At 32.9% G+C, this 17,385-nt stretch overlaps 1 protein-coding gene and 1 pseudogene across 2 annotated transcripts in view; both read left to right on the forward strand.

The window, feature by feature from the left end:
* Glcci1 (glucocorticoid induced 1) overlaps positions 1-17,385 on the forward strand; it is a 72,829-nt gene that overhangs the window by 34,360 nt on the left and 21,084 nt on the right. Inside the window, exons 3-4 of one of the 2 annotated variants that reach the window (XM_031381162.1) lie at positions 9,982-10,068; positions 17,071-17,187. In XM_031381162.1, the coding sequence (XP_031237022.1) occupies positions 9,982-10,068; positions 17,071-17,187 (204 nt within the window). The remainder of the gene's footprint in view (positions 1-9,981; positions 10,069-17,070; positions 17,188-17,385) is intronic. The other variant, XM_031381164.1, reaches the window with a different exon arrangement.
* On the forward strand, positions 3,277-3,403 carry LOC116100239 (annotated as a pseudogene).

The raw sequence follows: 17,385 nt of genomic DNA on the forward strand, positions 1-17,385 counted from the left end.
CAGAAATCCACCTGTCTCTGCCTCCCAAGTGTTGGTATTAAAGGTGTGCACCACCACTGCCTAGCTTATCTTTTTCTTTTTTAATGTAGAGATGTAAGCTCTTATGATAAGGCATAGTATTTTAAGTATATAAGAAAGTAAATGTCTATTATCAGTTATTGCATGTGCAATATAATATGTATATCGTTTTACAGCTGTAAACAAGGTAGTATTTGTTTTCAACAACCTCACCATAAATATGAAATGTATTATGTGACCATTTTAAAAGCACTGTGATTAAGGAAGAAGAGTGTTTTCAATCTCATTAATAATTTTATGGGATCCCTGTTGTATGGATCCTTATAAATTTATTGAAATGTCATTATGTAATACATGACTATATGCATGATGTTATTAATTAACCATGGTCACATTAAAACTGTTTATTTCATGAAATTCTTTTTCTTTATTGAGATTTGATACCCTTTGGACTAGCATTGTCCTAATATTCTGTTCATATGAATTGAATATTGAGCATCTGGATTTAGGTTGCAGATGTAATACATTTGCCAAAGTTTATTCTAATGTATAATTGCCATATGATTGTTAACCTTAAAAATAGAGGCTATAGAAACACACTAAACTCTGAGTTATTTCTAAAGTATACTATCTATTTTGAAATGAATTAAAAATAAGATTTGTTGGATAGATGGATACATACTTGATAAAGGAAATACAGAAAAATATTGTATATGAATCTGTGAGCTTTATGAGTAGCCATCGAGCTCCTCCAACTCCCTCCCTCCTTACCCCTGCTCGCTCTCTCTCTCTCTTTCTCTCTCTCTCTCTCTCTCTCTCTCTCTCTCTGTGTGTGTGTGTGTGTGTGTGTGTTTTGCTGTGGTTGAGAGTAAACCTGTAGTATTCTGTATGGGAGACAAGTACCACCCCTGAACCCATAACGATACCACCAGTTTTTAACTTTTCTATTTGAAACATTTCTTAAGTTTTTAAGAAGAAAGAAGTTGTCATCTCCTGTGCATAGTGAAGCCTGGGACAGGAAAACCTGCAGAGTTGAGACCAACCTGGGTTACATAGTGGTAACTTTTCTAAAACAAAAAAGCAAAACAAAAAGCATAGCTCATTGAATTAACTGCTATACAATCCACACATGTATATCCTTTTCTGTAAACTTAATATTTAATTGACCTAATCACATATTTACTGTGGGTATTAAAAGATAAGTCCACTGGAGAAAAAGGTTGTTGCTAATTTATTAGCTTAATTTGTTTCTCTTAGTAGAAAGAACTAAAAAAAATCTGTAAAATTTTGTTATTTTTTATTAGCCTTGGATGAATAGTGATTTTTAATGAAAAATTATAATCTTTAAAATTTAACTTGGAGGCTGGAAAGCTGGCTCAGCAGTTAAGTGCACTTGTTCTTGAGAGAGCACAGGTTGAGTTCTTAGCTCTTACGGTGTGACTCACAAACATCTGTAACTCCAGTTCCAGGGGACCTAACATCACACCATTTTCTAACATCTGTCTGCACCAGGCAGAAACAGAGTACAGATATATATGTAGACAAATACTCATACACATAAAATAAAAATAAATAAATCTAAATATTTTAACTTGGGCATTAAGGTTACTATATTCAAGCTTTAGGAACAGTTTCTGGGTAAAGTATATTCACTTTCAGATCATATTTTAAATCTGTGTTTGAAACTGAAGCATGTATGTGTGTGTGTGTGTGTGTGTGTGTGTGTGTATGAGTAAAGTGGACAATAAAAACAGTCTATAGCAATAATCAAAGGTATTTTCTATAATTTCCCAGGCATACGAATGATTATAGCTGTTTGCAGATGCTGATTTTGAAGAGTAGCTTTAAAAAGCTGGTATATATTTGTTATGACAAGGGAACATACTAGGCTCTATTGCTGCTCCACCCCTCTAGGCTACTGACTGACATTGAGAAGTATAAGCTCCTTACTGACCTTATCCTTTAGGTATGAGCAGGAAAATACTTCATAGCCCTAAGCTATTTGTGTATACTGTTGAATAGTTCCTATCTCAAAATCCAGTATACCAATAGGCAGTGTATAATCGTTTCAAACAATTTTTATAAGCCTCTCAGAGCATGCTGTTGTTTATTTTGATTAAAATCTTGCAAAACTTTTCAACGTGGACATAAAATCAATATCAAAAAGGAATAGATGAAAGACATAAGTAGAAGTCCTTCTGCCCAGTGTTGTTAGTAATTTAAAATAACTTTTTTCTTAATCTTATTCAAAGTTTTAAAAACAAGGTCTTAATAGTTTACTGTCCTGTTCATCTTTGAGCTTTACTTTGATCTCCTCATTCAGTAGAGACAATTTTCTCTGTGAGTAATCCATCTAAATATGGGCTAGGGCCTTGATATGTTACTGTTCTGTGGCTCATTCAGGTGATAGGGTATGTTCAAGTCTTAAGAAACACTACCAATGCCTTTCTTTTAAACAAAAATGTAAAATGTCTCAGATACATATTCTAACAAAATAATAGATTCAACATTTTTTTCATATATCTTGGAAAAGAGAAGAGTCACCTAGCCTAAGAGGGACATTTTACCTTGAACACCACCCTTACCACTTGTCATAGGACAAGAATACCATGCTGTTAAAATATTTCATGAAACCCACAGACTTTCATTTCTCACAGGAATACATTAGCAGAGCTTTCATGCTTGTCCCAGAGTGTTTTAATTCATCTGTACTAAAAAGGTAGTATTATTTCAGAATAGATGTTTCTGGGCTTTATTGATTTTGTTTATTAAGAGCTTTTAGGATCAGAATGGTCCTTGTAATTTACATGAGTAATGGCTGTCAACTCCCGAGTCCTCCTTAACTAATCATTATTAACAGAATTTTTGTGCGTGGTAGGGGGAGTATGCACATGCTTTGAGAATGTCGGCGCCTGTAGAAAGACATATTAAATATGTACATGCTGATGTCATTTTTATTTTATACTGTAACTAATTTACTTTTTCTGCTTAATGGATCCTAGGCATCAGTCTTGACTTAATTAATGACTATTAAATTTATCATAGACTATTTTCTGCTGTAATATTGCTATGAAACTATCAAATTTACAGTATTGAATCTTACCTAAGTAAAAAGTCATCTATTTATTCAGTTATTTCTGTGTTTTAGAAAAAAATCTAAAACTTCTTTATAAGATTATCTAAATATTGCTTAATATTTTGTTTTATGGTCTGCTATTATAATTAAGGTTTTTGACTACCTTCTAATGTATTTGTACTATCACTTCTCGGCCTTTTGGCTAAGATCAAGTGTAATGTATTTGTTCTTTATCTCAGTTGAATGTTTTGTTTCTAATACATTTTCAGACAATTTTCTTTGGCTTTCAGACATGGTCATGCAAACAATAATTCTGTCTTCTTTTTACCTATTTTTTGTTGTAAGTCATCTCTTATAATTGCATGTGTTAATACTGTCAACCATTCAGGTTACTGATTATGCTAGCAAATACTGTTCTTGTCTCTAAGCTAAATGTATTCAATGGGCATTATTTTGCTAATGTAAATATGCTTGCTGTGTATGCTTCCAGTGCTTATATTGTTATCTTAACTAATTTTGTTTCTTATGTAGTCAAGAGGAATTGCTTATATGATGGATTACTTATATAAAAAATGACATTGTTATTTAAGATAGCATACTATAATATGAATCTCACTGAGAGACAAATTTCCACCTATGTCACTTCTTAGCTGTAGTGAATTTCAGTAGTAGATTATTGTTTGGTTGTTTTAATGAACAATTTCAGAAAAATACTTTGTTTATAGAGACCTAAAATAATTGTACAATAGCATATGAATTATTTATTAATATTATAATATTAAATGTCCAGAAATTTATCTTGAAGGCCAGAAGTTTTTTAAATGATATAATATATAGGTTAGTATTATACGTGCTTTGTGAAAGATCTTGCAAGCTTTCACTCCTTTTGTTCTAGCATAGTGTAAATACCATTTGAATTGTCACTTGAGTATGAAAGAATTTTAGTCTATGAAATTTATTAGCATAGTATGTTTTTAGATTGTAGTTCTGTAGGGGAAAAAACTAATTTGTCATGACTCTTTATGTCCTTTGTTTATATGTGAAAGAAATTTCAGTACATGTGAGCCCGATACTTGCAGGAAGGTCCCTTGAGCTTAGGAGTTTGCGAATAATAGCCTTGGTGATGTGGTAAAAATTCTGCCTCAAAGAAACAACCTCATTAACATTTGTAGCCTTTAAGGATGAAAAGTGGGGTGTTAAATCTTGAAAGATTCCAGCGGTCTTGGTGCATGCCTTTAATCCCAGCTCGTGGAAGGCAGAAGCAGGCAGATCTCTGTGAGTTCAAAGTCAGCCTGGTCTCTAGAGTGGTTCCAGGACAGCCAGGGATATACAGGTTTGTCTCAAATCAAACAAAAACAAAAACAAAAAAACTCAAAAAGAAAACAAAATCACGAATGGAATTTTTGTATATGTGTACTCTTTATATAGGTGATGTTCTTATTTCCTATGTTAAAATATTTTAATTATTATTTTAATGATTTATAGTTAAAATTATGGAAATTAACATATTAAAAGATACATTATGTAAGTTTATTATTAATCTCATTAGGCTTTTGTATAGGGAGGTTTATGATCTACCTATAGCCTTCTTTAGAATTCTGTATTTTAGAATACATATTTATGAGTTGGCTGTAGCCATCATTCAGTAATCACAGCTCTAAATTAAAATATATCTATTCTTTGAAATAGAACTGAAATGTCCAGCCTCTTCTTTTATCTGAAAATAGCTTGTTTAGGAATTAAAGGAATAGGTGATTATATAAACCCTAATAATAATTAAAAATAGAGAACTTTCAATCTACCACTTAGATCAGAAACTTATTTTTTTAACCCTAAATCACAATTGATTGAACAGTTTGGGTTTGCTATACCCTTGCTTCAAGGGCTTTCTGTTGAAATTTTCTTAAGAAAAGGCAGCAATTGCTTTTTTTTTTTTTTTCTTTTTGTTATTTAACTTTTTGAGTGCTTTATATGTTCTATATATTAATCAGTCAGATTAATAGTTAGCAGACATAGTACTCCCATTTTGTGGGCTGTTTTTTTCCACACTGTTATTCCCTTTTCTGTCTGGATGCTTCTTCAGTTTATGTAATCCGATTTGTTAATTCTTTTTGTTCATGTATGTATGTGGGTATGCATGTGGTGTGGGTGTGGAATCATGAAAGTATGTGTGTAGGTGTATATGTGGAGGTTAGAGGTCAACATCAAGTGTTGCTCCTCAGGCACTGTCTACCTTGTTTGTAGAGACAGCATTTCTCATTGGACTGGAATTTACCAACTAGACTAGGCTACCTTACCGAGGAATTCCATGTGGTGATCTCTTCCTCCCCAGCTGGGTTACAAGTGTGTCACCATGCCCTGTTTTTTTACAGGGGTTTTAGGAGTTGAAGTCAGGACATCATGCTTGTGTGACAAGCTCTTGACTAAACCATCTCTTTACCACCTCCCCTCCAAATTTATCAATTCTTGGATTATTTCCTGTACTATTAAAAGTTTTTATCAGACATACTTTGCCTATTCCTATGTCTTAAACTATTTCCCATATGTTTTCTTCTAGTGGATGCAGAGTTTCAGGTCTTAGATTAAGGTCTTCAATCCATTTGTAATTGGTTTTTGACAGGGTGAGAGATAGGGTGTTAATTTTCATCTATGTGTGGCTATCCAGATTTCTGAGCACCATTTGTTGAAGTGGATTACCAAACAATCCAGTCAGTCAGTGGGCAAATTAAATGAACAAACAGTTTTCAAAAGATGGAGTACAAATAACTAATAAGCATTTAAAAAATGTTCAACATTCTTAGCCATCATGACAAAATCAAATCAAATCAAAACATTGGATTTTTTTAAACCCCACTTAGAATCACTATCACTAGGAAAATGACATGCCAGCGAAGGTGGGGATGGTGGCAGTTTGAACGAGCATGACCACCATGGAAATCAAAATGTAGTTTCCTTAAAATACGAAAAGTAAAACTACCATGTAATAATTATGCCACTACTAGAAATGTAGTCAAGAGTTATCTGAGAGAACTTTGAGAGAGACACCCACATGTCCTTGTCTATTGCAGCAGTGTTCGAGATAGCCAGGTTGGAATCGGCCTAGATGTCCATCAACAGATGAATAGATAAAATTTGATATGCATGTGTGTACTCACAGAGATGAATGGAGTTTTGTTTAGCCATAAAGAAGAACAAAATTTGTATGAAGCAAAGTGGATGGAACTTAAATTTAATAAATAAAATGTCAGACTCAGAATGAAGATTGTTGCATGTTTTCTTACATAGAAGGATATTAGACTTGACAGATGTATATATAATCGTTTATATATGTATGGTATAAAAGTGAAAGTAGACCTTGGAAATTTTTGGACATAAATATGATCAAAATGCATGATATACTTGAGTGGAAATATACTTAAGAAACTCATGTTTTTTTTCTTAGTACAGTTAAGTATATCCCTTAAACAATCAACAAAAATTTCTACCCAGACCAGGACCAGGACTACTTTGGTGTGGACTGACTGTTCAACTCCAGATGTGCTTTATAAGATTATAGTTTAAAATTAGATGAAGATGAAAGAATAATATGAGAAAGGATTATGCATCTCTAGATGCTAATACTTATTTTGTGTCAATGATTGTTTTTTTACATGAGAGGAACAATGTAAACCATTTGAAAAAAATTTTTATGCTTCTGGAATTTACAGGATAACTCTTTTACCTACTACAGTGAAGATTATGCAGAATGATCTATGTTAAGCTTTAATATGGTTATCTAGAAATTAAGATGCTAATATTAGCTACTTTTAAAAAGGATTTTGTTTTATGTATACAGGTATTTTTACTTACATATACATATATACATACACATACACACACACACACACAGGCACTGTGAGTGTGCAGTACCTGCAGAAGCCAGGATCCTCTGGAACCAAAGTTAAAGAAAGTTGTTAGCTTCCATGGTTGTTAACCAACATCTTGGTGCTGAGAACTGAACCAAGGTCCTCTGCAAAAGCAACACTCAGCTATCTATGACACTGCCCTATTACAACTACCTTTATAATAGAATATAATATTTTACTGTCATTAAGGTTAAATACAATATTAATGTCATTATTAGTAGTACCAACAGTTTATTATACAATTTTACAATTACATACAGTAAGTCTTGTCTGGCAGGAAATGACTTAGAGATTATAGATTACTTCAGAGCTTGAAATGGCTCTGAAATTCTGTAATTACTGTAAGGTCAGAACTGTAATTCAGTCAAGTATTGTTTGTCTTCTTTGTAATTTTACAAATAAATGGTACTTTAGATTTGCAGACTAAAATGTGGAAGTCTGAGTTATGAGAACTCCTTTGGTTGTTGCTTAAGTTTGTCATTATCTAAGCATGGTTAGTTTTTATGACTTCAGTGGAGTTTCTTGGAATGGTGTGAAAAATATGTGGCAGTATCTAATAGTTACTCATTGTCAGGGATAAGGGATTTTTAAAGTATTACATGCTAAAATGAAGCAAGATACACAAAGTGGTCAATGTGGCCAACATGGCAGATTTTAATTGAATAATTTCTTTTTATCAGCAGTCTCAGATTTTTAAACTTACGTCATTTAGATGCATAAAAGGTTCCTTTTCTCTTCCTTGATAATGGAGGCAGTTTGGGTAGAAAGAGGAGCCTCCTAAAGTCTAGTGGCCAAGGAGCATTCTGTTATATACAATAATAAGATGATTGAGGACTGGGATTCCAAACGATCTGTGGAGTAATGCTCAACATGTTGTTAGTAAGTGTACTTGTGTCCCCAGTAATCATGTAAGTAGAGAAAAGTTAAGCAGATGTCTAAAAAAGAGTGTATATATGTATGTATGTATGTATGTATGTATGTATGTATTTGAGTTTTTAGAATGTTAAATTATATTGTATGTGGAGTAGGAAGATGGAATAAATGATTTCCCCCCAATTCCTTTGGCCATGGAACTCCTTTATTAAACATTCTTACTAATAGCTAGAAGCAAAGCTTTAAGTAGCACCTTTTCTAAAATTCTAGTCCAGATTGTAGACAAAATAGTGGCAGCTGGACCTTGGGTCTCACTGATACCAAAAGAAAGAACCTCTACTACTTTATTTTGTCCAATTAGTTTTCTGTTTACAATTTTTAAACATTTATGAAATATTCAACATTGAAGAAATTGGATTAACATTTATTTATTAGCTTTTGTTTTCTAGCATTTTCATTTCTATGAATAAATTTTTTTCTGTGACTATACTTTTGGTTTATAAATGTTCTGATCTTTTGTTTTTGTTTTTTGTGGCAAAAGAGTGTTACTTAGAAGAAATATAAGTGTTAAATTATGCAAAACCTCAAAATTTTGACAAAAGTGGTCACAAAGTAAAAATTCTATAATAGATTATTAAAGATAATATTATTTGGGGGACTGGAAAGATGACTCGGCGGGTAAGAGCACTGACTGTTCTTCCAAAGGTCCTGAGTTCAAATCCCAGCAACCACATGGTGGCTTACAACCAGCCATAATGAGATCTGATGCCCTCTTCTGGTGCGTCTGAAGACAGCTGCAGTGTACTTAGATATAATAATAAATAAATCATTTTAAAAAAAGATAATATTTGGAGGCTAAATTATTTTCAGGTTGTCTTATCTAAGATTGAACGTAAGAAATTTTGATAACTTTTTACAAACATTATTAAATGTATTATTCCTTACTCTTTTTCTTGTCAGTTGAATAAAATATTCTTTCAGTTGATGAAATGGTTCCCTTTAACAGTGAGTCCCTCAAGCAGCTTTGCTCTTCTCTATCCAATGGATATTCAATTGTCCCTAGTTTGGTTTTAGAAAATTGACACTTTTAAGAGGGAGTAATTTTAAAGATGCTCATAAGCATTTGAACTGTACAAATAAACTGGAGTGATGACTTCTTCATCTCATTATGCAGATTCTCTAGTTCATGCAATACAGAAAGCATTTTAATGCCACATGTATTTATTGTGGCAATCATTACCCATTGTCTGTCTCCTGGTTTTTACTTTTTCATACTCCTAAATTTCTTACTTTATGGCAATACTTAAGGTTAAATGTTTAGTGTTATACTTTAGTTAATATGTACTAATGCTTAAATAGTTGAAAATTATATTTTAGTTTAAATGACTTTCATAGTAGCTTAAATTTTTTCAAAAATGTATTACTTTCATTTTTAAATCAATACATTTGATTTATATTTGTTTTTAATTATTTTCTATTAGGTTTTTTATTAACTGTATTTTTAAAATGAAGTTGATAATCCTTTTCCCCAAAGAAAATCCTGTCAATATTTTCTTCTCTTAGTAAAATTGACCATCTAGCCAGATGTTTGTTACATAAGCCATCTATACTACAAATGGTTCTGAAAGTTCTTTTTATATTTTGTCTGTTTTCAGTAGAATATTTCATACTTTTTTTTTTTGTTATTTATAAAATTTCAGTTTGTAAGCTGGGAAGTGCTTATGCATGCCTTTAATCCCAGTACTTGGGAGGCAGAGGCAGGCAGATCTCTTGAGTGCTAGACCAGCCTGGTCTACAAAGTCAGTTCCAGATAGCCAGGGCTACACAGAGAAACCGACTCAAAAACTAAAACCATACGAAAACAAACAAACAAAAAAACCTCAGTATGTAAATCTTCACGATTTTATTAGAATTTGCCGTGTTGTTAATGCTGATGTGAAAGTATCATTTTTTAATGTAGATGACTCAGGTGTCTCAGATTAATCAGGTCTGATTAATTAACACTTAAAAGTTTTTACAAATGCTAAGAAAGTATTTTAGCTACTTGAAATTAGGTTGTGGCAACATTTCCACTTCTTAACATTTTGGTTTGTCTGATTGGTTTTAAAGACTCCTAGTTGTTGGGCAGAAGAGGGAGCAGAAAAACGGTCACACCAGCGCTCTGCATCATGGGGAAGTGCTGATCAACTGAAAGAGGTAAGTTATTTTTTTATTTCATTCTAAGACTTGTTTAGATCTCCATGGGTTGTTTTTTACTATTTTCCAATATTGTGAGACTTCCATTTATTGTAACCTACTTTTTCATACACAGAGTTGAATCTTACATTTTGTTTAAAAGTAAATTTTTGTTGTTTGTAATTTTCATATTCTCAATAAATATTTAAGTCCCTATCAACTGTAGCACTTCTAGAATGAACTCTGATCTTGTATAATAATCTTTATATCATTGTTTTTAGTTATCTTTTATTTCTCCCTTAGCTTGTTTTTTTTAAGTTACAGCAAGTTGAACCATGTACCATAGCTTTATATAATGTTAAGATAGTACTTTTTGTTTTCTGATAACTTTTTTATGATATGTAGCTTATTATGACCCTTTGGGACACAGTAGTACAGTAGAAGCCAAATCTTGTAGAAATGATCTACTCCATGATTTATTATGAATAAATCTGTATCTATATTTGTACTATTTTATTTTTCCTGTTAGTTTTATCTACATAAATCATTTTAATTCTTACTTATTTGTCCTTTCAAAGCCATAGAAACCTAGAGTTAAAACATCTAGTTCAGAGATCTCTTAGGTAAGCACTTCTTCCGAAGATGATTATCTCATCTTTGTTACATCTTCTCAGTGGTGAGAACTCATCTTTTAAGAAAACTACTGTACTTATTTTAGCGGAGGTCGCTAAGCATGTTTTTTATTTCCTTTCTAGTGTGATGATGAAACACCATGGCCAGAAGCAACTTGGGGAAGAAAGGGTTTATTTCAGATTACAGGTTATAGATTTGGGGGAACCAAGGCAGGAACTAAAGCAGAGACCATGGAGAAGTGCTACTAACTTGCTTGTTGTTACACATGACTTGCCTAGTTACCTTTCTTATACAACCCAGGACCACCTCTCCAGGTGTGCCACGGCTCATAGTGAGTTGAACCCTCCTATATCAATCATTAATCTAGAAAATGCACTGTAAGGTTGCCTACAGGCCAATCTGATGGAGGTATCTTTCTCAGTTGAGGTTCCTCTTCCCAGGTAATTGTAGCTTGTGTTAAGTTGACAAAATGATAAGCTGCACAGTTTTTATATTTTGAACTCAGAATGAAGTCACTTAGTTTTGACCGCTAGCACTTGCATCAGTGTTGTCTCCTTGAAATTTCTGCAAGTTTGGCAGTGAACTAGTTTTGCTGTATGTTAAGCATAGATATTCTCTCAGATTTTATTTATGTGTATATGCCTGCTTGTCTGTATGTGAACTACATGCTTGTAGTGCTCATGATGGCCAGAAAAGGGCCATGGTTTTCCTGGAACTGGAGTCTTTCACAACAGCGAGTACTGATAACTGCGGAGCCAGCTCTTCAATCTCAGCATTTCTCTTGAATGTTTTTCCTATGCAGAGTTTCAGCCCTACCAGTATTAATTTTTTATATACTTTAAGTTGTCAGGTTTCTCATGTACTGTGATGTCTAAACCAAATGGTCTAATAGTTTGATACTGTCTATGATTTCATTTTTAGCCACTTTTTTATGTTGTGAATGTAGAAATCTGTAATTCTGGCCTCCCTCTTACCCAAATACATAGTGAAAGTAGATTTCTTTATCAGGAACAGAATAAAAAGAAGCTTGGTTTCATACATCTAGGCTGAAATATGTATATATGTAGGATATATGTATAAATAATGGGAAAACCAAATTTGCCATTTTGTCTCAGTTCAGTATAGTTTCAGACATACTGAGAATATCTCACATGGCTGTGATATTAATGAATATCTATACTAACACATGATTTATACTACTAAAAGGAAACAATGAAATTAGAAGAATTGATTGTTCTCCCTGTAAAACAACCACAAAGCCAAACAAAATTGTTAAAATAAATATTTCAGTGCTCTAGATGTAATGAAAATAATTGAGCAATTTTATTTATTAAAACTTGGGTTTAGAATAGTATAAATTGTGGTATTTTTATTTGAAGTGAAAGAATAATTGCAAAGGAGATTCAAGATGCCAATGGAAAACCTGTTTTAGATTGTAAAAGACTATAACTTAAAAGGCACTCCTGTCCACACACACACACACACACACACACACACACATGTGCACACAAGAGGGGGCCAAGGATGGGAGAAGGGGAGAGAGAGATCATTAATTGCTTTGTCGAGGTTTTGTTGTTCTTCCAGTTTTATAGCTCATAATATCTCTGACATTTAAGGAAGTTTCTTAGTGAAGTGGTTGAGATCCTGACTGGTACATATTTGTAGTTAAACATTAATACTGGATCACTTGCACAGCATTGTGAAGTACTAAAAGGGGGTTAGAAATGGAAGGTCAAAGACTAGATTTACTATTTATTAGGTTTCTCACATGGGGAAGGTACTTTGTTTTTAAGTGTTTTACCATCTGTAAGATGGACATAATTAAGAGATCAAGTGGGTTTGGGAATGTTTTTGAAAAGTTAGTCTGTGATCTCATTACTTTTCATTGTGTAATAAGCCAAAAGCGCCTTAAAGGAAGAAAGATTTTACTCTTTCAGGGTACAGCTCATTGTGAGAGGGGAGTCAGGGCTGGGATGTAGGTATGAACCATAGCAGAGCACTGCCTCTGCTTCTTGCTTTGACTTCTTGCTTGTTCCTTGACTCACAATAAATTAGCTTTGTATACAACCTTAGTTCTCTTGCCTAGGAATGTTGCTGCCCACAGTAGGCCGGGCCTTCCCATGTCAATCACGAGTCATGACAGTTCCTCATAGCCATGGCCACAGAATATTCTGATTTGGGTTATTCTTCATCTGAGGTTCCCTCATTCCAAGAGACTCTAGGTTTTGCCACACTGGCAGTAAAAACTAATCAGCACAGTCTGCTACATTTGTTACTACTGTATTGATAATTACAAAGACACTTCTGTGTTAAAACTTTGTTTATAGAGGTTCTCTTAAAGCAAGCTGTGTTTGCAATTTTTATATGTGAACTGTCTCTGTCTATCCCTGGGTCAGTTATGTGAGACTGTATTTGGACAGATATATAGAAGTCAGTTTGCTTTTAGCTAGACTGTGGGATGTTTCTAAGGATATACATAATCTTTAAAAGCATTAAAGCTTGTTTTTTTTTTTTTTTGCATTAAAGCTTGTTATATACTCCCTGTTTAATATCAAAATTAATAACAGCCTGAGATTTAAAACCAATTTCATTTTTAGAAAAACTAATTTGTCTTTTATGATTATTTAGAAAAGGCAAGTGATATAATGCAACTCTTGCTAAATGTTTTTATTCTGGTTTATTTTTATAAAATTTATCTTTTTACTTTTTATCTTGATTCTTTGGACAATATAGTTTGGTGGTTGTCTTAGCTTTCCATTGCTATACCAAAATATATAAGATAATCAGTTTAAAAGGAAGAAAAGGTTTCTTTTGGCACATGGTTTCAAATTTTTCAGTCCGTAATCACCAGGATCTTTTTCTTTGGCCCGTGGTGATGCAGCCCATGATCTTGAGGCATGTGATGGAGGAGTCCATTTAATTCACACTTGACTTTCAATATTTAATGCAAATGTGTTAAGCTTTAAATATCTTTCTGTTCTATGTTCATTCCTCTTAAATGGGAGGTAATAATAGGACTTATCTCATATTCTTTTGTTGAAAACCAAACACAACAGTTAATTTCTTAAGTGGTACAATAACTTCTATGGTGCTTTACTGCCCAATAAGCAGTTATTAAGCTTTAATCATAATTTATTTATTAGTGGTTGACATAGTCATAAATGAACTAGTCTTCAAGCCACTCTGAACAGTGGTTTGAAAGTATATGCTACCAGTCAGAATATGCATCATTAGGACATTTTAGCATAGGTAATTATAATATGTTTAAATATGTTTGTCATGTATATTTGATAAGTGATAAATTCACAATATAAGGATGTCTATTTGTACAAAGGAAGTATGTTCTAGTGTGCTACTTATAAAAATATCAGTAATAGAAATAGGATATTGTAGCTATATACTTCTGAGGTCTTTTTTCTGCTAGCTCATTTCTGGAAATTAGAGCTCCCAGCACTCCTAATGTAGTATAAGATTGTTCTTCATTTAAGTTTTCCTTTAGGTTTGTTAGAACATAACTTTAACTTAAACTACCATTTCCCCTTCTGGAAAACAGTAACACTTCTTACTAGATCGGACATTGCTTCCTACTGTTGAGCCTTTATACCTTATGTTAAAGATGTAAGTAGTTTTTGAAGAAGAAAATTTACAATAAAGTCTTATCACATTAAAATAAAAGACACTTCCACCCCCAATCTCAGTAGGACGTGGAGAGTTACAGCTGTTTTGTAACTTTGCCAGATTTTGGTACTTACTATTTAGTCTGTTTGCTGAACATGTTTTCTTTGTAAATTGGCCATTTGGATATTATCTTTATCCATGTGTGTCACTGAATCTTTGATTGTTTTCAGCTTTTTTATACTTGCTGAATATATGATGTGTTTTTCTAGGGTAGTATTCCTGCCTTTACATTTTAATATATTATTCATTTAATTGTGCTCGTGTAGATGCATATCTGCACGTATGTATGCGTATCTCCACAGGCTAGTGAAAGTCAGAGTACAACTTACAAGAATTAGACTTTTCCTTCACTTTGTAGGTCTGCATAGAAGAAAAAGTTTCTGTTTCATTTTAATGTGTAAGAGGCCATGAGAGATTAATGAAGATTAATCAATTTTAAAGATTTGTCTTTAAAATGAATAATTACAAATTGCTTTAATTTGTAGGCATACAAAAACTCTTTTATATAAGCACTTCCAGTTTTCAAATGCCACTAAAACATCATTAATATTCAGAAAATACCTAATTTTATACTTATATCCTAATAAAATAACTTGTACAATTTGAGATCCTGTTTACCTTCTGTGATAGAGAATAATTTGTTCTGATTTAATAATGACTACCTACTAATTTTAATTTCTTTTCTCATGAAAAATGAATGCTCTCTGAAAGAAAATTAAGTCAGTTTAAACTAGAACAAGGAACAGAAATATTATTGTAATCTTCTTTATATCTTTTGCAAAGATGCTGTATGAGAGATCCATAAGTCAAAAATGTGAAAAAAAGTGTAAAATCTTGGTAATAAGGACTAGGTATCCCAATTTTGAGTGGTTGTACTATTTCCCCATTATTTACCACCAGTAAAAGTTAATTTCCTTAACAAGTCGTATCTTTTTACATTGAGCATTTATAGGTTTTAGTATTAATTGTCTTATTGTGCTTTCTGATGTCTCAGTTACTTATGGTATATATTTATGTAGTTTTATAGTACATTGTATTTGAGAAAATTCATATATTTTAACACTTTGTGCTTATATTTTATTTAGTAGACAACATAAAACAGCTTATGCTAGATGTTCAAAGAATAAGTATTGATTGATTCATGTTGCCATCTTCTTTATGACAAAAAGTAATTTCATATTAAAGGCTTCCCCCAAACTGTTAGTGGTCCTTTTGTTAATCTGGTCTCCATTAGAGACTGAGTAGTGTATGAAATAAAAAAGGATTCATTCTGAATGTGAGGAGGTCAAAAGTCTTAAGAGTAGACAGCCCCGTCTTGTTTTGCCTTGGTGAGTCATATATGGAAGATCGAATAACAGGTGGGAGGGTGTGCAGGAAGGAGAAATCACGTAACAGGAGTCTTCATGAGAATAGGGTCCTGTAAGAAGCACATTATTTTCTAAGGGTAGACTAGCATTCCTATAATGATGCAGTCATTCCATAGCCCCACCTTTTAAAAAAATGTTTTATATCAATTCCTGCTAAGCTCTGCTTCATGGAGGCTTTCTACTATTCCTTTTTTAAAAAGGGCATTTAAATTTTATGTGCACATATATTTTGTGTGTATGCTATGAATGTGTACCATGTGTGTACCTGTTGCTCATGGTGCCAGAATAGGCTGTCAGATTTCCTGGAATTAATATTGCAGATTGTTATGAGCCACATTTGGTAGTGGGGCCAGAACCCTGGTACTCTGCAAGAACAGCATGTGTCGTTAACTGCTGAGCCGTCTCTCCAGCCCCTATACCTACAGATACTTAGCAGTCCCATGCTAGAATCAAATTTACAACACTCAGTTATTTAGGGATACACGTGACCAGTGTTTCTGCCCACCAATAGTCATATCCTTTTAAAATGCTTGGGAAGTTTTAACGTACATTATATATCATCTAAAGTACGTCAGCAGTTAAGTAAGTTCTAGATGATACTATAGTAAAGACTTTGCAGTTAAATCTGGAATGTGATCTCCTTAGGAGAGTCTATTCAAATGTACATACATGTTTAAATGAGTAAAAGATAATACATTATAAAATTAAATTTGTAAAAATGTCCTCATGAAACACGATCTTATGCCCAAATGACTAATAAGATATTAAATATTTGATTGCCTTTGCTACCATTGCAGTGCATAGTTTAGAACATTTAGTTAATAGATAGGCTAGATCTCTTTTGTTTATAAAAGTGAAATACATGAAAATTAATGCAGCCTTTACTTAAGATATAGTGATGTGGGTCTTTAATTTCGGTACTCGGAAGGAAGAGACAGGCAGATCTCTGTGAGTTAGAGACTATGTGTAGTAAGATCCTGTCTAAAAGGAAAACCAGGGTGGGGAAAGAGATGTCAGTTTTGACAAATTAATAAGTAGACATCTGAAATCCTTCACACATAACACAGTTTTCTTTTTAAAGAAAGAGACTTGTAGCATTATAAAGGTAAAATCTGAAACAGTCCAAGAAAATGTAGTCTACCTGCTTACCAGCACACCATATAAAGTTGTCGAAATGAAGCATTTGTTCCATTTTTTTTTCAGTTGTCTCAGTCATAACAACTTGAAGAATAAATCATTGTGGTAAAACATTATATTTTATCAAAATGTTTGAGAAAAAAACTGAAGAAAAAATAAAGGACTTGTATTCACTTTTGTTTTCCTTTTCTCTATTCTCTCCCCAAAGCAGATTGCCAAACTTAGGCAACAGCTACAACGCAGCAAGCAAAGTAGTCGGCATAGTAAAGAGAAAGATCGACAGTCACCTCTCCATGGCAACCATATAACAATCAGTCATACTCAGGTAGGCTCAGTTCTTTCAGATTTTAGTAATTCCTCTTAATGTATTACTAAGGGAAAAGCTTTACTGGTTGCATTAATGTCAAGATAGAAATCACCACCGAAGTCTATGTTTATTGACATTCTACATAAGGCAATAAAGGCACCACTAATTGTATATTATTTGTATATAGGAAATCAAAATGAATAGCTACACTTATGA

This window comes from Mastomys coucha, unplaced genomic scaffold, assembly GCF_008632895.1.
Source record: "Mastomys coucha isolate ucsf_1 unplaced genomic scaffold, UCSF_Mcou_1 pScaffold20, whole genome shotgun sequence".
Classification (NCBI taxonomy): Eukaryota; Metazoa; Chordata; class Mammalia; order Rodentia; family Muridae; genus Mastomys; species Mastomys coucha.